Source organism: Pleurodeles waltl, chromosome 3_1, assembly GCF_031143425.1.
Source record: "Pleurodeles waltl isolate 20211129_DDA chromosome 3_1, aPleWal1.hap1.20221129, whole genome shotgun sequence".
NCBI lineage: Eukaryota > Metazoa > Chordata > Amphibia > Caudata > Salamandridae > Pleurodeles > Pleurodeles waltl.
The window spans coordinates 301,463,847-301,486,956 of NC_090440.1; the positions used below are offsets into that span (position 1 = coordinate 301,463,847).

Consider the following 23,110-nt stretch of genomic DNA (forward strand, 5'->3'; position numbering starts at 1 on the left):
ACGATGTGCCCAGAAATACTCCTGCCTCTCCTCCTACCTTCATTTTATTGAAGCTTTGATCACGTATTTGACTATACTTGTACTTTCTTACAGAAAATAAAATCATAAAATAGCATTGGTACATTATGAATCTAATCTGTATCAGGATTTAAATGTAATCGTAGCAATTTCATCAAAATAACATACTTGATCGCGGTTTGTAAAACAAACATTATGCAATTATTTTAAGGATTAAACAGACATTATTAATGTTTAACAGTCGATGTGCAGACTTACTGGGTTTCTTCTTTTAACAAAAACATCTAAATGGATAAAAAAAGTTACATATTCTGATGGTTAACAACATTTAATATTTGCCGTGTATTGTTACTCTCGTTGATAGGAACATAATGCGCCGAAAAAGTAAATACTTGTTAAAATGTTGATAAAAAACAAAGTGCACTTTGCTTTTATTTAGTTCATGAATATTCTTAAAATGCTCAGCAACATAATCAGTGCAACCAAACACGGTACCATATGACTACTTACAACGAATATTCAGGCACCCCATCCTTGAAGGCAGAGAGTTCTCGTACGTATTCATTGTAGAACCATTTAACTTTGAAGTGCAGATTCATATAATCGGTGCTCTTGCATAACCGATGTTTTTCATGTTCTGTAAGAAAAGAGTACAATCCAAGCTCTTGATAAAGTTTACTCTAAGAATTATTTTTTAGTTTCCGATGTAGCAAACAGTTAAGTCAAAGCAAATTAAAAATAGCATTTAGCTATCATAAAATAATTCTGAATAGCAGAGAATTAATATGTAGGAATCTGTAAAGAGGAGATTCTGTGATGTGTGCTCTATAAGTTATCTCCCCGCGTTTGAGAATTATATCAAAATGTGTTACCCCATGCAAATACATTGAAAGTTGACAAAGCAAATGTGGTGAATTTCGAAAAAATTGTACATTTGTCCAATTTTCCAATTCTTATTACACTTCTAAAGTTAAATATCAGGATTGTGTGCTGTAATCAACATGACAAATGCACCCTTACTATTATCATTTAAGGAAATGTAGCTAATTGTATTTTATTGCATGCACTAACCTTTTACATTTAAAGAAAATATTTTTAAAATGCATATTTTCTATAATCCAATACTGACAGTCTGCTCATGGAGCATTAGTGGAAATGCGTCCATTACTTACCGGTATTGGCATTACTCCTAGTCCTACTCCCTCGCCTTCCTTTCCCATTGGTTGGGAAAGAAAGGCGAGGGAGGGACGGGAGGTAATAGCTGTTTACATGGACATCTGTCAAAGGTGTTTGGGCAGAAATCAGAAAATGTCCACAACATGGTGCTGTAAGTCTAATCATTAGGTATTTCCATTTTTTTATGTGAAAATGGCACTTAGAGTTTATGAGATTCTCAGGATTAGGGGCCAATAGTACCGCATTGGCATTCTAATTACAGAAATGAGTAATTCAGGGGGGATCTGTAAATATGGGATTCAGAAATACTAGAGTATTCTGTATTTCCTCTATTTCTTCTTTTTTCCCCCTTACAGCAATGGGTCCCCAGAGAAGTGGGCATAGAAATGAAGCATTGCAGTTATTTCCTATTGCAATTACACATTTATGTCTCTTTCTCCATCTGGAAATGTGACCTGCCGTTAGTGTTGAACTGTCTGGTAACTGCATCAGAAATTACTAACAACAGCGATATTTATACTTTCGGGAGCCTGAAATGCCATGATTTTCCAACTTTCCACAGAGAGTGCCATGAGAAATAGGGTAACATCCTGGTAATAAAAAATATTGCACCAAATTCACATGGTAATTCCACATGTTGGCCCTTTTCTCACCTTAAACATTTCACTAGGTTTAAGCTGCTCAATTTCAAAGTTGAGAAAATGAGGAATTAAGTATTTCAGGATGCTTTGCAATTCTAACTTGCCTAGAAATACAACTTCTAGCCAGGACTTAATGGTGATGGAGTTGCAAGAGGTAAGCTGCGAACCTTTACTTATTTTCAACAGTATTCTTTGAGTAATTAAATAAAAATCAACAGAAAATATTCTAAATGCACTCAATAACCTCCAGCCCCTCAAAGCCCATCTGCCACCATTGTTATTCGTTAGGAGTTGGAAATATCTTCATCAACTGTGTTTACTCTGATCCTTTAGTGGTTTTGAAAAATATTCTTTAAAACACAAAATAATATCTATAGAAATTATTACTTCAGTAAGGCGCACAATAACCACCAACATTTCAAGGCCCATATGCCACCTCTCGTACTAAGAAGGACCACCAGAAACTGCAGCAACTCCTGAAACTGGAAGGCTCATGGAGTGCACAAACCCAGTGCTGGGAAGCCCGGGTAATTAAGTCCACGAGTCTTCCAATTTGATTAACCTTTTTACTGTGGGCGTCGGCCACTGGCCGACGCCCACACTCCCTCCCTGGTGCGGGTCACGACCAGTGGCCGACACCAGGGAGGGGGTTAAAAATCCTCCGGTGCAATGCACCAGAGGATTTTTATTTTTATTTTTTTCCCCGTCGGAGACGCGGAAGAACTTCTGCGTCTCCATCCCGCCCCCCTCCCGCCCCCTTGTGACGGCGCGCTGACGTCACAGTTTTCCCCCACCGGAGAAGAAGAGAAGCAGGTAAGCGTTCTCTTTTTCTGCGGTGGGGAAAGAAAGGCCAAAACGGCCTCCCCAGATGCCAGGGAGGCATCGATGGAAAGGGGAGGCTCTCCCCTTTCCAGCGATGCCTTCCTGGCACCGTTTCCTGGCTATGGATTGCAGCGCGGCTGCGATCCATGGCCAGGAAATGCCCCTAGGCACCCAGGATCTTCTTTGGGGGGGTCGGCCCCTTTGTAAAAGGGCCACCCCCCCCGGGGGCAATATTTATTTATTACCACTGTTTTGGGGGGCGATCGCGCCCCCCTCAATTTAAAAAAAGTTTTAAAAAAAGTAAAAAAAAGAAAACAAAATGGCGGGGTCGGCCCTTAGAACACGGGCCGAACCCAGGGGCAAAAAAGAAACGTGTAGTTTTGCCTGGGGGGGCGATCGCCCCCCCCCCCAGGGTAAAAACAGGAGAAAAAAAAACATTGTTGGTGGTCAGCCCTCAGGGTGACCATCAATGGGGCCATTTTTTTTTTATACATGTGTGCTTTGCCAAGGGCAAGCACACGTATGAAAAAAAAAAAATTGTGACATGAGTGTCTTGTTTTCTCTCTCTCTCTCTCTCTCTCTCTCTCTCATATATATGTATATATATATATATATATATTTTTTTTTTTTCAGGTCAAGCATTGCAGCGCCCATGCGCTGCTTTTCTGACTTGTTGGTGTGTATCTGGGCTTCTAACAACGCCCACCTCACGCACATCACTACCACTCGTTCGTGGGCTTGCCCTTCAAAAATCCTTTGATTACATTGGAAAATGGTTTACCTTTGTCTCCTTGGGGAGGTTTTGTTACCGACTTGGCCATTGCCCCTGGTACATGGCTAATTGCACTTTTGCTGTTACGTTTAACTGCGAGCGAACTTCTTTTCCTTTTGTGTATCTCTTCACCTGATACTCATGGTGGCCGTGGGGCTGTGAATCGGCTCTCTTATGTGAAAGAGTTTAACTTTCAATTATCAATTTATGTGGCAAGAAAAGTTGGGTTAGGAGTTTATAACGCTAATAGCTCTAACTCGAGCAGATGCGAGACCAATTGCATTGTAAATGCTTGTTTTTCTTTTGTGTGTTGTTTTATAATGGTGAACAATTTCACCGCACTCCATGAGGACCGTGATCAAGACTCCTTGGTGAGTTGAAACACGTTGGTGGTTATTGACTGCAATAAAATACACGTTTATTTGTACCTCGTGGAGTGCGGTGAAATTTTTCGGCATTACATAATTTCTAGATTGGTCTTCTCTGTCATTGGGCACCGGCAGTGGAGTGTGCCGCCCAGCAACCCTTCAACCACTTTGTTTCTAAACATATATATATATATATATATATATATGTTAGAAATGGGGTCTTTGGTTGACAGTCAGGTTACCCCCTGTTCAAGCAAGGACCTTCACTCTAGTCAGGGTAAAAGAGAATCACCCACAGCTAACCCCTGCTTACCCCCTTGGTAGCTTTGCAGAGCAGTAGGCTTAACCTCAGAGTGCTAGGTGTAAAGTATTTGTACCAACACACACAGTAACTTAATGAAAACACTACAAAATGACACAACACTGGTTTAGAAAAATAGGAAATATTTATCTAAACAAAACAAGACCAAAACGACAAAAATCCAACATACACAAGTCAAGTTATGAATTTTTAAAGATTAAACTCCAAAATAGCGCTTAGAAACAAAAATGCTTCAATGAGATGTTAACACGGCGTCGTGGCGGAGTCGTTCCCAACAAGCCGACACCAGCGGCGCCGGACACGGAGTCGTGTAGACCCCCAAGTACAGTACCTTTGGTGAAGAGTGAAAACAAGCCGAGGCGCGAAGTCAGGAATCACGGCGTCTGTGCGAAACGTTGAATCCGTGCACTTCAAGCGGCGTTGGTCACGACATGGTGCAGTGACTTCCACGGAGTCGCGGACTTCAGCGGGGCGGCTGCGGCAACGGGCCTGCGAAGAGTGTCGCGTTCCAGCGAAGGCCACGGCGTCAGGTGCAGGCGGCGTTACCGGATTCAGCAGCGGCGGCGGTCCGGAGTCGTCCGAAGTCGATTTCCTTGGATTTCCACCAGCTTTCCTTTCAAGGGCCCAGGGACTGGACAGGGCACCACTTGTCAGAGCAGGAGTCTCTCCAGAGACTCCAGGTGCTGGCAGAGAGAAGTCTTTGCTGTCCCTGAGACTTCAAACAACAGGAGGCAAGCTCTAACTCAAGCCCTTGGAGATTTCTTCACAAGATGAAAGGCACACAAAGTCCAGTCTTTGCCCTCTTACTCTGGCAGAAGCAGCACTGCAGGAAAGCTCCACAAAGCACAGTCACAGGCAGGGCAGCACGTCTTCCTCAGCTATCAGCTCTTCTCCAGGCAGAGGTTCCTCTTGGTTCCAGAAGTGTTTCTAAAGTCTGTAGATTTGGGTGCCCTTCTTATACCCATTTTAGTCTTTGAAGTCACCTTTCTTCAAAGGGGACTCACACCTACTTGTGAAATCCTGCCTTGCCCAGGCAAGGCCTCAGACACACACCAGGGGGTTGGAGCCGGCATTGTTAGTGGCAGGCACAGTCCTTTCAGATGAGAGTGACCACTCCACCCCTCCCTCCTAGCAGAGATGGCTAATCAGGAAATGCAGGTTACACCCCAGCTCCCTTTGTGTCACTGTCTGGTGTGAGGTGAAAAACAACCCAACTGTCAAACTGACCCAGACAGGGAATCCACAAACAAGGCAGAGTCACAGAATGGTTTAAGCAAGAAAATGCGCACTTTCTAAAAGTGGCATTTTCAAACGCACAATCTTAAAATCAACTTTACTAAAAGATGTATTTTTAAATTGTGAGTTCAGGGACCCCAAACTCCACATGTCCATCTACTCTCTAGGGGAATCTACGCCTTAATAATATTTAAAGGTAGCCCCCATATTATCCTATGAGAGAGACAGTCCTTGCAACAGTGAAAAACGAATTTAGCAGTATTTCACTGTCAGGACATATAAACCACATTACTATATGTCCTACCTTATCCATACACTGCACCCTGCCCTTGGGGCTACCTAGGGCCTACCTTAGGGGTGCCTTACATGTAAGAAAAGGGAAGGTTTAGGCCTGGCAAGTGGGTACACTTGCCAAGTCGAATTTACAGTGTAAAAATACACACACAGACACTGCAGTGGCAGGTCTGAGACATGATTACAGAGCTACTTATGTGGGTGGCACAACCAGTGCTGCAGGCCCACTAGTAGCATTTGATTTACAGGCCCTGGGCACCTCTAGTGCACTTTACTAGGGGCTTAACAGTAAAACAAATATGCCAATCATGGAGAACCAATTACGTACACATTTTAAACAGGAGCACTTGCACTTTAGCACTGGTTAGCAGTGGTAAAGTGCCCAGAGTAACAAACACAATAAAATCAGAGTCCAGCACACATCAACAACCTGGGGAACAGAGGCAAAAAGTTAAGGGAGACCACGCCAAGGATGAAAAGTCTAACAATATATATATATTATTATATATATATATGCAACACAAATTGGTTAAAAGATTGTTGCGCAGTGCACTCCACTGCCGGTGCTCAGTGATGGAGGAGAGCAACCTCGAAAATATTTTGTGAACAAGAATCTCACCGGACTCCACGAGGTTCAAATTGACATGTTTTATTGCAAGTATAAACAATGAAAGAAAAGAGGAACTTATTTACTGTGATCAAGACTCCTTGAGAGTCGAAACGCGTACGTGGCTGTTGCTTGCAATAAAAGATGCCAATTTGAACCTCGTGGAGTGCGGTGAGATTCTTGTTCACACAATATATATATATATATATATATATATATATATATATATATATATATGCATGCATGCATGTCTTTTCTGTAGTGGCAGTTGCCATAAAGTAGCACAGATGGTTTATTGTCCTGCTGCAAAGGAGATACATTTATATGTATTTAGCTGAGTGGATTAGTAAAGGCAAGCGTTACCTGTGCTTTAAAACAAATGTAATGCCAGGGGGACTATGGAGATATGAGTGGCACTTTTGCAGGGTAGTACTGAGGGAATTAGAAGAGGAGGTAATGGGAGGCAGAGCACCAAAAATGACTGTTGCACAGGGTGTGTGGTAAGGTGAAGTAATACATTATTTTTTTGTTTTTTTCAGTGTTTTCAGAGAATCTGCAGAATTGGAGAAGAAGCGAAGGTAAGGTGACAACATTTCCTATTGTACACAACAAACATACCCACAAGCAATTTTGTGACTATCTGCCTTCTACGTAGGCTAGTAATTTAGAGGGACAGTTTAGCCAGTTGCAGAGATGGCGTCTCGTTGGATGACTGCTGATCAAGCCCTAACTCGGGTTCTGGAGGACAGTTCTGATGTAGGCTCAGAGACAGCAGACACTGAGACAGCATCTGAGGGAGAGGACAATGGGGCAGATTCTGGGAGTGATTTTTCAGTCTGCGAAGTCCCATCTGACGACACCTCTTCCAGTGAGTCTGAAAGAGACAATGACGACATCCGTGCTGTCCCTTCGCAAGCACATTCTGGGCAGCGGGACCACATTGGGTTAGCAGAACACAGAGAGCACGTGCTTGCTGCCGCAAGCACAGAGAGAGTGCTCTCTTGGCAGCCCCCCTGTTTGGTTCAGCCCCAAATTCCACCTTTTACTGGTGACGCTGGATGTAAAGTCGATACAGCTAACTTTTTGCCAGTCGACTACATCTATCTATTTTTGGATGTTGACTTCCTTCAGAAAGTTGTGCAGCAAACAAATTTGCGTGCAGACCAATTTCTGAGGGAGCGCGGAGGCACTCTAGGGCCCCATTCTAGGGCACGCCAGTGGACTCCCACTTCGCTGGCGGAGTTGAAGATATTTTTGGGCCTTACGCTCAAAATGGGGTTAGTGCAGAAACCCACCTTGCAGTCCTACTGGACGACTCGCACGGTTTGGGTAACTCCCATCTTCGCACCATACATGAGCAGAGATCGTTTTTTGCTACTGCAGCGCATGGTGCATTTCAATTACAATTCTGCTGCATTGCCCCGGGACCATCCAGATCATGACAGGTTGTTCAAAATTTGGCCTGTTGTGGAACATTTGTCTGTCAGGTTTCCAGAGATCTATACTCCTGGAAAGAATATAGCAGTCGATGAGTCCTTGATCCTGTACAAAGGACGGCTGCTTTTCAGACAGTACATTGCAAGCAAAAGAGCTCGCTATGGCATAAAGCTGTACATGCTGTGTGAGAGCTCTACTGGCTATGTGTACAGCTTGAGAGTGTATACAGGGAAGGATTCTACCCTAAACCCTGTAGGTTGCCCTCCCGCGTTAGGGGTCACAGGTAAGATTGTATGGGAACTTGTCCAGCCACTTCTTCACAAAGGTTATAACCTTTATGTGGACAATTTCTATACAGGAGTAGAGCTGTTCAGTGAGCTCTACAAAGCTGGCACTGTGGCCTGCGGTACAGTTCGTTGTAACCGCAAAGGATTCCTGCGGGAGCTTGTTTGCAAGAAGCTCCAGAAATCCTAGAGTACTGCATTGCGTTCTAACGAACTGCTCGCTGTCAAGTTCCTAGATAGGCGTGATGTATAGGTGCTCACTCCAATTCATGATGAGAGCACTTCTCCCATCACGGTTTGGGGTCAGATGGCCGAAGTCCACAAGCCCATCTGTATACTTGATTACAATAAGTACATGGGCGGAGTGGACAAGAACGACCAGGTTCTTCAACCATACAATGCGTGTCATAAAACTCGCACTTGGTACAAGAAACTGTTTACCCACCTGATTCAGATGGCAACATATAATGTGTATGTTGTTTACCGTCAGACAACCACAGGAAGACTCATGACTTTCCTTGACTTCCAGTTGTCTGTAATTGAAAGCCTCACTGCTGTTACAGAAGAAGCAGCAGCCTCCACCTCATATGTTCTGGAGGATGTGGCAAGGCTGCAGGAGCGACACTTTGATGATCGCATTCCTAAAACACCCAAAAAGGATCGTCCATGTCGTCGCTGTAAAGTGTGCTCGAAGCATGGAAAGCGGCAGGAGAGTTGGCATTACTGTCCCCAGTGTCCATCACAACCAGGCCTCTGTATCCCTACTTGCTTTACGTTGTATCATACTAAAGCAAAGTTCTGGGAAACAGACTGAGGTTGAGCTGCCGTTGGGCAATCCTTTCAGTGGCAGTGCATGGATACCGAACGTCCATGGGCCACTGCTTCGTTAGGCAAGGAGCCACAGAATTTTACTTCATCATGGACTTCCTTTTGGCGTGGTCGGTGTTCTGTTTAATTAACATGCATTATATTCCCCCTACTGCATATACTAGTGGACAGAACATATGCCACATTGCCACGGAGTACCCTTTCTTCGCCTGCATGTCTACCTTACTTTCAACGGTAGATATGCTCTCTCAGTTCGAGGAATCACTTTTGTAGGGCCTACTTGGAAACCCCCAACTTACTTCCACAAACTAGTATAGGTTCACTTGGCTATTATACAGGATTAGCCAGGACTCTGATGAGAACAGAGACATGGGTGGGTAAGGAAAGCTTATGGTAGGAGTGCCTTCACAGGGTCATTGCACAGGTAGAAGGCAGATAGTAAAGGTAGTACAGATGTACATCATCTACACCTATGGATTCAAACCCATTGGTGCCATCCCAGCACTGAAGGAGAATGACTTGTATAGGTCAGTGTTTGACCTGCTTTTCATGTTCATCCTCCATCAGAACTTAGTAGATGTTCAGTTTGCTGTATAAGTGCATTATAGTCACATCACTGCACATAATGTTGGCTGGGACATATGCTACGTTCTCATTTACTCCCCTATGTACCAAACACTACCCTTTTTCATAGCCTATGACCTTCTCTTTAGGGAACATCATGAGAAATCCCCAGCATGTCTCCCTTAGTTTCAAAGGTAGATATGCTCATTCAGTTCGAGGAATCGCTTTGTACGGCATACTCGGACACCCCCAACTTGCATCCACAAACTGGAAGGAGTTGGATTTAGCACAGAGAGTGCGTTAAAGGCACATGAAAAACACGTCTTCCTGAGCCTTAGGTGGCTGTCACAGGAGTCATTAGTAAAGGTTTGTTACACATGCATTTGGTAATGTTAAGGAAGAAGGAGGCAGTTAGCCTATGACCTTCTCTTTAGGTAACATCATGAGAAATCCCCAGCATGTCTCCCTTAGTTTCAAAGGTAGATATGCTCACTCAGTTCGAGGAATCGCTTTGTACGGCATACTCGCACACTCCCAACTTGCATCCACAAACTGGAAGGAGTTGGATTTAGCACAGAGAGTGCGTTAAAGGCGCATGAAAAACATGTCTTCCTGAGCCTCAGGTGGCTGTCACAGGAGTCATTAGTAAAGGTTCATTACGCATGCATTTGGTAATGTTAAGGAAGAAGGAGGCAGTTTCTTGACAGGTGGTAAAATGTAGTCAAACTTATTCCGTTCTGTGGCGTGTGAATGTGATGGGCCCTTGTCTGGCAGCGGTAAGTTAATGTGAGTGCAGTGATTGGTTGGATTCGGCCCGTGGCTGGCGATATGAAAGGATTGTTTGTTGTGCGTGAATGGCGTGTGAATGGACCATAAAGAGGTTGGTGCCTGCACGCGGCTTTATGGCCCACCTTCAGAAGGCTTGGTTTCAATATTCAGCTACTTTGATAAATAATCATGCTTTGAAACCATAATTTCTGGAGGTGCTAAAACCAACCAATGTGAGTGGTGGGTTAATTTTAACAAACTAGTACCGGGGGAGTCCAAGGGTGCAGGACTTTCGTGGCTTTCACCAGTTTTCCTTCACCCAGAATCCCCTTGAAATCACAAAATGTGCTTAAGAAACACATTTTCCTTGCATTCCAATGAGCAGAAGTCCAGGGATCTGCAGGGATCCTCAAAATTCCTACCACCCAGTGTTTCCCCACTTGTCCTGATAAAAACACAACCCCGCTTGTGTGCCTGCGCCTAGGGCCTGCTTCAGGAATGAATCACTCCAGGGTTAACAGTAGACCTCAAGCAAGGACTACCATTGACCCTTGTGAGATCCATTAATGTTGCAGGCGCTAGGCCTACCCAAACAAGTGAGGTATCATTTTTACAGGAGACTTGGGGGAACGCTGGGTGGAAGGAAATTTGTGGCTCCTCTCAGATTCCAGAACTTTCTGTCACCGAAATGTGAGGAAAACGGTTTTTTTAGCCAAATTTTGAGGTTTGCAAAGGATTCTGGGTAACAGAACCTGGTCAGAGCCCTACAAGTCACCCTATCTTGGATTCCCCTAGGTGTCTAGGTTAAAAAAATGCAGAGGTTTGGTAGGTTTCCCTAGGTGCCGGCTGAGCTAGAGGCCAAAATCCACAGGTAGGCACTGTTTTCTATGAAAAAATGGGATGTGTCCACGTTGTGTTTTGGGGCATTTCCTGTCGCGGGCGCAAGGCCTACCCACACAAGTGAGGTATCATTTTTATCGGGAGACTTGGGGGAACGCTGGGTGGAAGGAAATTTGTGGCTCCTCTCAGATTCCAGAACTTTCTGTCATCGATATGTGAGGAAAACGTGTTTTTTTAGCCACTTTTTGAGGTTTGCAAATGATTCTGGGTAACAGACCTGGTCAGAGCCCCACAAGTCACCCCATCTTGGATTCCCCTAGGTCTCTAGTTTTCATAAATGCGCTAGTTTGCTAGGTTTCCACAGGTGCCGGCTGAGCTAGAGGCCCAAATCCACAGGTAGGCACTGTTTTCTATGAAAAAATGGGATGTGTCCACGTTGTGTTTTGGGGCATTTCCTGTTGCGGGCGCTAGGCCTACCCACACAAGTGAGGTATCATTTTTATCGGGAGACTTGGGGGAACGCTGGGTGGAAGGAAATTGGTAGCTCCTTTCAGATTCCAGAACTTTCTGTCACCGAAATGTGAGGAAAACGTGTTTTTTTAGCCACTTTTTGAGGTTTGCAAAGGATTCTGGGTAACAGAACCTGGTCAGAGCCCCACAAGTCACCCCATCTTGGATTCCCCTAGGTCCCTAGTTTTCAAAAATGGACAGGTTTGGTAGGTTTCCCTAGGTGCCGGCTGAGCTAGAGGCCAAAATCTACAGGCAGGCACTTTGGAAAAAACAGCTGTGTTTTCTGTCAAAAAATGGGATGTGTCCACGTTGTGTTTTGGGGCATTTCCTGTTTCGGGTTTTGGGCCTACCCACACAAGTGAGGTATCATTTTTATCGGGAGACTTGGGGGAACGCTGGGTGGAAGGAAATTTGTGGCTCCTCTCAGATTCCAGAACTTTCTGTCACCGAAATGTGAGGAAAACTTGTTTTTTTTAGCCACTTTTTGAGGTTTGCAAAGGATTCTGGGTAACAGAACTTGGTCAGAGCCCCACAAGTCACCCCATCTTGGATTCCCCTAGGTCTCTAGTTTTAAAAAATGCAGAGGTTTGGTAGGTTTCCCTAGGTGCCGGCTGAGCTAGAGGCCAAAATCCACAGGTAGGCACTGTTTTCTATGAAAAAATGGGATGTGTCCACGTTGTGTTTTGGGGCATTTCCCGTCGCGGGCGCTAGGCCTACCCACACAAGTGAGGTATCATTTTTATCGGGAGACTTGGGGGAACGCTGGGTGGAAGGGAATTTGTGGCTCCTCTCAGATTCCAGAACTTTCTGTCACCGAAATGTGAGGAAAAATTGTTTTTTTAGCCACTTTTTGAGGTTTGCAAAGGATTCTGGGTAACAGAACCTGGCCAGAGCCCCACAAGTCACCCCATCTTGGATTCCCCTAGGTGTCTAGTTTTCAAAAATGCAGAGGTTTGGTAGGTTTCCCTAGGTGCCAGCTGAGCTAGAGGCCAAAATGTACAGGCAGGCACTTTGGAAAAAACAGCTGTGTTTTCTGTCAAAAAATGGGATGTGTCCACGTTGTGTTTTGGGGCATTTCCTGAAGCGGGCGCTAGGCCTACCCACACAAGTGAGGTATAATTTTTATCGGGAGACTTGGGGGAACGCTGGGTGGAAGGAAATTTGTGGCTCCTCTCAGATTCCAGAACTTTCTGTCACCGAAATGTGAGGAAAACGTGTTTTTTAGCCACTTTTTGAGGTTTGCAAAGGAATCTGGGAAACAGAACTTGGTCAGAGCCCCACAAGTCACCCCATCTTGGATTCCCCTAGGTCTCTAGTTTTCGAAAATGCACAGGTTTGGTAGGTTTCCCTACGTGCAGGCTGAGCTAGAGGCCAAAATCTACAAGCAGGCACTTTGGAAAAAACAGCTGTGTTTTTTGTCAGAAAATGGGATGTGTCCACGTTGTGTTTTGGGGCATTTCCTGTCGCGGGCGCTAGGCCTACCCACACAAGTGAGGTATCATATTTATCGGGAGACTTGGGGGAACGCTGGGTGGAAGGAAATTTGTGGCTCCTCTCAGATTCCAGAATTTTCTGTCACCGAAATGTGAGGAAAACATGTTTTTTTAGCCACTTTTTGAGGTTTGCAAAGGATTCTGGGTAACAGAACCTGGTCAGAGCCCCACAAGTCACCCCATCTTGGATTCCCCGAGGTCTCTTGTTTTCGAAAATGCACAGGTTTGGTAGGTTTCCCTACGTGCCGGCTGAGCTAGAGGCCACAATCTACAGGCAGGCACTTTGGAAAAAACAGCTGTGTTTTCTGTCAGAAAATGGGATGTGTCCACGTTGTGTTTTGCGGCATTTCCTGTCACGGGCGCTAGGCCTACCCACACAAGTGAGGTATCATTTTTATCGGGAGACTTGGGGGAACGCTGGGTGGAAGGAAATTTGTGGCTCCTCTCAGATTCCAGAACTTTCTGTCACAGAAATGTGAGGAAAACTTGTTTTTTTAGCCACTTTTTTGAGGTTTGCAAAGGATTCTGGGTAACAGAACCTGGTCAGAGCCCCACAAGTCACCCATTCTTGGATTCCCCTAGGTCTCTAGTTTCCAAAAATGGACAGGTTTGGTAGGTTTCCCTAGGTGCCGGCTGAGCTAGAGGCCAAAATCTACAGGCAGGCACTTTGGTAAAAACAGCTGTGTTTTCTGTCAAAAAATGGGATGTGTCCACGTTGTGTTTTGGGGCATTTCCTGTCGCGGGTGCTAGGCCTACCCACACAAGTGAGGTATCATTTTCATCGGGAGACTTGGGGGAACGCTGGGTGAAAGGAAATTTGTGGCTCCTCTCAGATTCCAGAACTTTCTGTCACCGAAATGTGAGGAAAACTTGTTTTTTTAGCCACTTTTTGAGGTTTGCAAAGGATTCTGGGTAACAGAACCTGGTCAGAGCCCCACAAGTCACCCCATCTTGGATTCCCCTAGGTCTCTAGTTTTCGAAAATGCACAGGTTTGGTAGTTTTCCCTACGTGCAGGCTGAGCTAGAGGCCAAAATCTACAGGCAGGCACTTTGGAAAATACAGCTGTGTTTTCTGTCAGAAAATGGGATGTGTCCACGTTGTGTTTTGCGGCATTTCCTGTCACGGGCGCTAGGCCTACCCACACAAGTGAGGTATCATTTTTATCGGGAGACTTGGGGGAACGCTGGGTGGAAGGAAATTTGTGGCTCCTCTCAGATTCCAGAACTTTCTGTCACCGAAATGTGAGGAAAACTTGTTTTTTTAGCCACTTTTTTGAGGTTTGCAAAGGATTCTGGGTAACAGAACCTGGTCAGAGCCCCACAAGTCACCCATTCTTGGATTCCCCTAGGTCTCTAGTTTTCAAAAATGGACAGGTTTGGTAGGTTTCCCTAGGTGCCGGCTGAGCTAGAGGCCAAAATCTACAGGCAGGCACTTTGGTAAAAACAGCTGTGTTTTCTGTCAAAAAATGGGATGTGTCCACGTTGTGTTTTGGGGCATTTTCTGTCGCGGGTGCTAGGCCTACCCACACAAGTGAGGTATCATTTTCATCGGGAGACTTGGGGGAACGCTGGGTGAAAGGAAATTTGTGTCTCCTCTCAGATTCCAGAACTTTCTGTCACCGAAATGTGAGGAAAACTTGTTTTTTTAGTCACTTTTTGAGGTTTGCAAAGGATTCTGGGTAACAGAACCTGGTCAGAGCCCCACAAGTCACCCCATCTTGGATTCCCCTAGGTCTCTAGTTTTCGAAAATGCACAGGTTTGGTAGGTTTCCCTACGTGCAGGCTGAGCTAGAGGCCAAAATCTACAGGCAGGCACTTTGGAAAAAACAGCTGTGTTTTCTGTCAGAAAATGGGATGTGTACACGTTGTGTTTTGGGGCATTTCCTGTCGCGGGTGCTAGGCCTACCCACACAAGTGAGGTATCATTTTCATCGGGAGACTTGGGGGAACGCTGGGTGAAAGGCAATTTGTGGCTCCTCTCAGATTCCAGAACTTTCTGTCACCGAAATGTGAGGAAAACTTGTTTTTTTAGCCACTTTTTTAGGTTTGCAAGGGATTCTGGGTAACAGAACTTGGTCAGAGCCCCACAAGTCACCCCATCTTGGATTCCCGTAGGTCTCTAGTTTTCAAAAATGCGCTAGTTTGCTAGGTTTCCACAGGTGCCGGCTGAGCTAGAGGCCAAAATCCACAGGTAGGCACTGTTTTCTTTGAAAAAATGGGATTTGTCCACGTTGTGTTTTGGGGCATTTCCTGTCGCAGGCGCTAGGCCTACCCACACAAGTGAGGTATCATTTTTATCGGGAGACTTGGGGGAACGCTGGGTGGAAGGAAATTTGTGGCTCCTCTCAGATTCCAGAACTTTCTGTCACCGAAATGTGAGGAAAAATTGTTTTTTTAGCCACTTTTTGAGGTTTGCAAAGGATTCTGGGTAACAGAACTTGGTCAGAGCCCCACAAGTCACCCCGTCTTGGATTCCCCTAGGTGTCTAGTTTTAAAAAATGCAGAGGTTTGGTAGGTTTCCCTAGGTGCCAGCTGAGCTAGAGGCCAAAATGTACAGGCAGGCACTTTGGAAAAAACAGCTGTGTTTTCTGTAAAAAAATGGGATGTGTCCACGTTGTGTTTTGGGGCATTTCCTGTCGCGGGCGCTAGGCCTACCCACACAAGTGAGGTATAATTTTGATCGGGAGACTTGGGGGAACGCTGGGTGGAAGGCAATTTGTGGCTCCTCTCAGATTCCAGAACTTCCTGTCATCGAAATGTGAGGAAAACTTGTTTTTTTAGCCACTTTTTTAGGTTTGCAAAGGATTCTGGGTAACAGAACCTGGTCGAGCCCCACAAGTCACCCCATATTGGATTCCCCTAGGTCTCTAGTTTTCAAAAATGCGCTAGTTTGCTAGGTTTCCACAGGTGCCGGCTGAGCTAGAGGCCAAAATCCACAGGTAGGCACTGTTTTCTATGAAAAAATGGGATGTGTCCACGTTGTGTTTTGGGGCATTTCCTGTCGCGGGCGCTAGGCCTACCCACACAAGTGAGGTATCATTTATATCGGGAGACTTGGGGGAACGCTGGGTGGAAGGAAATTTGGGGCTCCTCTCAGATTCCAGAACTTTCTGTCACCGAAATGTGAGGAAAAATTGTTTTTTTAGCCACTTTTTGAGGTTTGCAAAGGATTCTGGGTAACAGAACCTGGTCAGAGCCGCCCCACAAGTCACACCATCTTGGATTCCCCTAGGTGTCTAGTTTTAAAAAATGCAGAGGTTTGGTAGGTTTCCCTAGGTGCCAGCTGAGCTAGAGGCCAAAATGTACAGGCAGGCACTTTGGAAAAAACAGCTGTGTTTTCTGTCAAAAAATGGGATGTGTCCACGTTGTGTTTTGGGGCATTTCCTGTCGCGGGCGCTAGGCCTACCCACACAAGTGAGGTATAATTTTTATCGGGAGACTTGGGGGAACGCTGGGTGGAAGGCAATTTGTGGCTCCTCTCAGATTCCAGAACTTTCTGTCATCGAAATGTGAGGAAAACTTGTTTTTTTAGCCACTTTTTTAGGTTTGCAAAGGATTCTGGGTAACAGAACCTGGTCGAGCCCCACAAGTCACCCCATATTGGATTCCCCTAGGTCTCTAGTTTTCAAAAATGCGCTAGTTTGCTAGGTTTCCACAGGTGCCGGCTGAGCTAGAGGCCAAAATCCACAGGTAGGCACTGTTTTCTATGAAAAAATGGGATGTGTCCACGTTGTGTTTTGGGGCATTTCCTGTCGCGGGCGCTAGGCCTACCCACACAAGTGAGGTATCATTTATATCGGGAGACTTGGGGGAACGCTGGGTGGAAGGAAATTTGTGGCTTCTCTCAGATTCCAGAACTTTCTGTCACCGAAATGTGAGGAAAAATTGTTTTTTTAGCCACTTTTTGAGGTTTGCAAAGGATTCTGGGTAACAGAACCTGGTCAGAGCCGCCCCACAAGTCACCCCATCTTGGATTCCCCTAGGTGTCTAGTTTTAAAAAATGCAGAGGTTTGGTAGGTTTCCCTAGGTGCCAGCTGAGCTAGAGGCCAAAATGTACAGGCAGGCACTTTGGAAAAAACAGCTGTGTTTTCTGTCAAAAAATGGGATGTGTCCACGTTGTGTTTTGGGGCATTTCCTGTCGCAGGCGCTAGGCCTACCCACACAAGTGAGGTATAATTTTTATCGGGAGACTTGGGGGAACGCTGGGTGGAAGGCAATTTGTGGCTCCTCTCAGATTCCAGAACTTTCTGTCACCGAAATGTGAGGAAAACTTGTTTTTTTAGCCACTTTTTTAGGTTTGCAAAGGATTCTGGGTAACAGAACCTGGTCGAGCCCCACAAGTCACCCCATCTTGGATTCCCCTAGGTCTCTAGTTTTCGAAAATGCACAGGTTTGGTAGGTTTCCCTACGTGTAGGCTGAGCTAGAGGCCAAAATCTACAGGCAGGCACTTTGGAAAAAACAGCTGTGTTTTCTGTCAGAAAATGGGATGTGTCCACGTTGTGTTTTGGGGCATTTCCTGTCGCGGGCGCTAGGCCTACCCACACAAGTGAGGTATCATTTTTATCGGGAGACTTGGGGGAACGCTGGGTGGAAGGAAATTTGTGGCTCCTCTCAGATTCCAGAACTTTCTGTCACCGAAATGTGAGGAAAACATGTTTTTTTAGCCACTTTTTGAGGTTTGCAAAGGATTCTGGGTAACAGAACCTGGTGAGAGCCCCACAAGTCACCCCATCTTGGATTCCCCTAGGTCTCTAGTTTTCGAAAATGCACAGGTTTGGTAGGTTTCCCTACGTGCCGGCTGAGCTACAGGCCAAAATCTACAGTGAGGCACCTTGGAAAAAACAGCTGTGTTTTCTGTCAGAAAATGGGATGTGTCCACGTTGTGTTTTGCGGCATTTCCTGTCACGGGCGCTAGGCCTACCCACACAAGTGAGGTATCATTTTTATCGGGAGACTTGGGGGAACGCTGGGTGGAAGGAAATTTGTGGCTCCTCTCAGATTCCAGAACTTTCTGTCACCGAAATGTGAGGAAAACTTGTTTTTTTAGCCACTTTTTGAGGTTTGCAAAGGATTCTGGGTAACAGAACCTGGTGAGAGCCCCACAAGTCACCCCATCTTGGATTCCCCTAGGTCTCTAGTTTTCGAAAATGCACAGGTTTGGTAGGTTTCCCTACGTGCCGGCTGAGCTAGAGGCCAAAATCTACAGTGAGGCACCTTGGAAAAAACAGCTGTGTTTTCTGTCAGAAAATGGGATGTGTCCACGTTGTGTTTTGCGGCATTTCCTGTCACGGGCGCTAGGCCTACCCACACAAGTGAGGTATCATTTTTATCGGGAGACTTGGGGGAACGCTGGGTGGAAGGAAATTTGTGGCTCCTCTCAGATTCCAGAACTTTCTGTAACCGAAATGTGAGGAAAACTTGTTTTTTTAGCCACTTTTTTGAGGTTTGCAAAGGATTCTGGGTAACAGAAACTGGTCAGAGCCCCACAAGTCACCCCATCTTGAATTCCCCTAGGTCTCTAGTTTTCATAAATGGACAGGTTTGGTAGGTTTCCCTAGGTGCTGGCTGAGCTAGAGGCCAAAATCTACAGGCAGGCACTTAGGAAAAAACAGCTGTGTTTTCTGTCAAAAAATGGGATGTGTCCACGTTGTGTTTTGGGGCATTTCCTGTCGCAGGCGCTAGGCCTACCCACACCAGTGAGGTATCATTTTTATCGGGAGACTTGGGGGAACGCTGGGTGGAAGGAAATTTGTGGCTCCTCTCAGATTCCAGAACTTTCTGTCACCGAAATGTGAGGAAAAATTGTTTTTTTAGCCACTTTTTGAGGTTTGCAAAGGATTCTGGGTAACAGAATTTGGTCAGAGCCCCACAAGTCACCCCATCTTGGATTCCCCTAGGTGTCTAGTATTAAAAAATGCAGAGGTTTGGTAGGTTTCCCTAGGTGCCAGCTGAGCTAGAGGCCAAAATGTACAGGCAGGCACTTTGCAAAAAACAGCTGTGTTTTCTGTAAAAAAATGGGATGTGTCCACGTTGTGTTTTGGGGCATTTCCTGTCGCGGGCGCTAGGCCTACCCACACAAGTGAGGTATCATTTTTATCGGGAGACTTGGGGGAATGCTGGGTGGAAGGCAATTTGTGGCTCCTCCCAGATTCCAGAACTTTCTGTCATCGAAATGTGAGCAAAACTTGTTTTTTTAGCCACTTTTTTAGGTTTGCAAAGGATTCTGGGTAACAGAACCTGGACGAGCCCCACAAGTCACCCCATATTGGATTCCCCTAGGTCTCTAGTTTTCAAAAATGCGCTAGTTTGCTAAGTTTCCACAGGTGCCGGCTGAGCTAGAGGCCAAAATCCACAGGTAGGCACTGTTTTCTATGAAAAAATGGGATGTGTCCACGTTGTGTTTTGGGGCATTTCCTGTCGCGGGCGCTAGGCCTACCCACACAAGTGAGGTATCATTTATATCGGGAGACTTGGGGGAACGCTGGGTGGAAGGAAATTTGTGGCTCCTCTCAGATTCCAGAACTTTCTGTCACCGAAATGTGAGGAAAATTTTTTTTTTTAGCAACTTTTTGAGGTTTGCAAAGGATTCTGGGTAACAGAACCTGGTCAGAGCCGCCCCACAAGTCACCCCATCTTGGATTCCCCTAGGTGTCTAGTTTTAAAAAATGCAGAGGTTTGGTAGGTTTCCCTAGGTGCCAGCTGAGCTAGAGGCCAAAATGTACAGGCAGGCACTTTGGAAAAAACAGCTGTGTTTTCTGTCAAAAAATGGGATGTGTCCACGTTGTGTTTTGGGGCATTTCCTGTCGCAGGCGCTAGGCCTACCCACACAAGTGAGGTATAATTTTTATCGGGAGACTTGGGGGAACGCTGGGTGGAAGGCAATTTGTGGCTCCTCTCAGATTCCAGAACTTTCTGTCACCGAAATGTGAGGAAAACTTGTTTTTTTAGCCACTTTTTTAGGTTTGCAAAGGATTCTGGGTAACAGAACCTGGTCGAGCCCCACAAGTCACCCCATCTTGGATTCCCCTAGGTCTCTAGTTTTCGAAAATGCACAGGTTTGGTCGGTTTCCCTACGTGCAGGCTGAGCTAGAGGCCAAAATCTACAGGCAGGCACTTTGGAAAAAACAGCTGTGTTTTCTGTCAGAAAATGGGATGTGTCCACGTTGTGTTTTGGGGCATTTCCTGTCGCGGGCGCTAGGCCTACCCACACAAGTGAGGTATAATTTTTATCGGGAGACTTGGGGGAACGCTGGGTGGAAGGAAATTTGTGGCTCCTCTCAGATTCCAGAACTTTCTGTCACCGAAATGTGAGGAAAACATGTTTTTTTAGCCACTTTTTGAGGTTTGCAAAGGATTCTGGGTAACAGAACTTGGTCAGAGCCCCACAAGTCACCCCATCTTGGATTCCCCTAGGTGTCTAGTTTTCAAAAATGCAGAGGTTTGGTAGGTTTCCCTAGGTGCCGGCTGAGCTAGAGGCCAAAATCTACAGGCACTTTGGAAAAAACAGCTGTGTTTTCTGTCAAAAAATGGGATTTGTCCACGTTGTGTTTTGGGGCATTTTCTGTCGTGGGCGCCAGGCCTACTCACACAAGTGAGGTATCATTTTTATCGTGAGACTTGGGGGAACGCTGGGTGGAAGGAAATTTGTGGCTCCTCTCAGATTCCAGAACTTTCTGTCACCGAAAAATGAGGAAAACTTGTTTTTTTAGCCACTTTTTGAGGTTTGCAAAGGATTCTGGGTAACAGAAACTGGTCAGAGCCCCACAAGTCACCCCATCTTGGATTCCCCTAGGTCTCTAGTTTTCATAAATGGACAGGTTTGGTAGGTTTCCCTAGGTGCCGGCTGAGCTAGAGGCCAAAATCTACAGGCAGGCACTTTGGTAAAAACAGCTGTGTTTTCTGTCAAAAAATGGGATGTGTCCACGTTGTGTTTTGGGGCATTTCCTGTCACGGGCGCTAGGCCTACTCACACAAGTGAGGTATAATTTTTATCGTGAGACTTGGGGGAACGCTGGGTGGAAGGACATTTTTGGCTCCTCTCAGATTCCAGAACTTTCTATCACCAAAATATGAGGAAAAATTGTCTTTTTAGCCACTTTTTGAGGTGTGCAAAGGATTCTGGGTAACAGAACCTGGTCAGAGCCCCACAAGTCACCCCATCTTGGATTCCCCTAGGTCTCTAGTTTTCAAAAATGCACAGGTTTGGTAGGTCCCCTATGTGCCGGCTGAGCTAGAGGCCAAAATCTACAGGCAGGCACTTTGGAAAAAACAGCTGTGTTTTCTGTCAGAAAATGGGATGTGTCCACATTGTGTTTTGGGGCAATTCCTGTCGCGGGCGCTAGGCCTACCCACACAAGTGAGGTATCATTTTTATCGGAAGACTTGGGGGAACGCTGGGTGGAAGGTAATTTGTGGCTCCTCTAAGATTACAGAACTTTCTGTCACCGAAATGTGAGTAAAACGTGTTTTTTTAGTCACTTTTTGAGGTTTGCAAAGGATTCTGGGTAACAGAACCTGGTCAGAGCCCCACAAGTCACCCCATCTTGGATTCCCCTAGGTCTCTAGTTTTCGAAAATGCACAGGTTTGGTAGGTTTCCCTACGTGCCGGCTGAGCTAGAGGCCAAAATCTACAGGCAGGCACTTTGGAAAAAACAGCTGTGTTTTCTGTCAGAAAATGGGATGTGTCCACGTTGTGTTTTGCGGCATTTCCTGTCACGGGCGCTAGGCCTACCCACACAAGTGAGGTATCATTTTTATCGGGATACTTGGGGGAACGCTGGGCGGAAGGAAATTTGTGGCTCCTCTCAGATTCCAGAACTTTCTGTCACAGAAATGTGAGGAAAACTTGTTTTTTTAGCCACTTTTTTGAGGTTTGCAAAGGATTCTGGGTAACAGAAACTGGTCAGAGCCCCACAAGTCACCCCATCTTGGATTCCCCTAGGTCTCTAGTTTTCATAAATGGACAGGTTTGGTAGGTCCCCTAAGTGCCGGCTGAGCTAGAGGCCAAAATCTACAGGCAGGCACTTTGGAAAAAACAGCTGTGTTTTCTGTCAGAAAATGGGATGTGTCCACATTGTGTTTTGGGGCATTTCCTGTCGCGGGCGCTAGGCCTACCCACACAAGTGAGGTATCATTTTTATCGGGAGACTTGGGGGAACGCTGGGTGGAAGGAAATTTGTGGCTCCTCTAAGATTACAGAACTTTCTGTCACCGAAATGTGAGGAAAACGTGTTTTTTTAGTCACTTTTTGAGGTTTGCAAAGGATTCTGGGTAACAGAACCTGGTCAGAGCCCCACAAGTCACCCCATCTTGGATTCCCCTAGGTCTCTAGTTTTCGGAAATGCACAGGTTTGGTAGGTTTCCCTACGTGCCGGCTGAGCTAGAGGCCAAAATCTACAGGCAGGCACTTTGGAAAAAACAGCTGTGTTTTCTGTCAGAAAATGGGATGTGTCCACGTTGTGTTTTGCGGCATTTCCTGTCACGGGCGCTAGGCCTACTCACACAAGTGAGGTATCATTTTTATCGTGAGACTTGGGGGAACGCTGGGTGGAAGGAAATTTGTGGCTCCTCTCAGATTCCAGAACTTTCTGTCACCGAAAAATGAGGAAAACTTGTTTTTTTAGCCACTTTTTTAGGTTTGCAAAGGATTCTGGGTAACAGAAACTGGTCAGAGCCCCACAAGTCACCCCATCTTGGATTCCCCTAGGTCTCTAGTTTTCATAAATGGACAGGTTTGGTAGGTTTCCCTAGGTGCCGGCTGAGCTAGAGGCCAAAATCTACAGGCAGGCACTTTGGTAAAAACAGCTGTGTTTTCTGTCAAAAAATGGGATGTGTCCACGTTGTGTTTTGGGGCATTTCCTGTCACGGGCGCTAGGCCTACTCACACAAGTGAGGTATCATTTTTATCGTGAGACTTGGGGGAACGCTGGGTGGAAGGAAATTTTTGGCTCCTCTCAGATTCCAGAACTTTCTATCACCGAAATATGAGGAAAAATTGTCTTTTTAGCCACTTTTTGAGGTGTGCAAAGGATTCTGGGTAACAGAACCTGGTCAGAGCCCACAAGTCACCCCATGTTGGATTCCCCTAGGTCTCTAGTTTGCAAAAATGCACAGGTTCGGTAGGTTTCCC

The 23,110-nt window shown here is 45.7% G+C and overlaps 1 protein-coding gene across 1 annotated transcript in view; it reads right to left on the reverse strand.

Moving 5' to 3' along the window:
* The window catches only part of UNC13C (unc-13 homolog C), a 1,168,779-nt gene that overhangs the window by 350,580 nt on the left and 795,089 nt on the right, over positions 1-23,110 (reverse strand). The window contains exon 20 of the mRNA XM_069222447.1: positions 529-655. Coding sequence (XP_069078548.1) covers positions 529-655 — 127 coding nt within the window. The remainder of the gene's footprint in view (positions 1-528; positions 656-23,110) is intronic.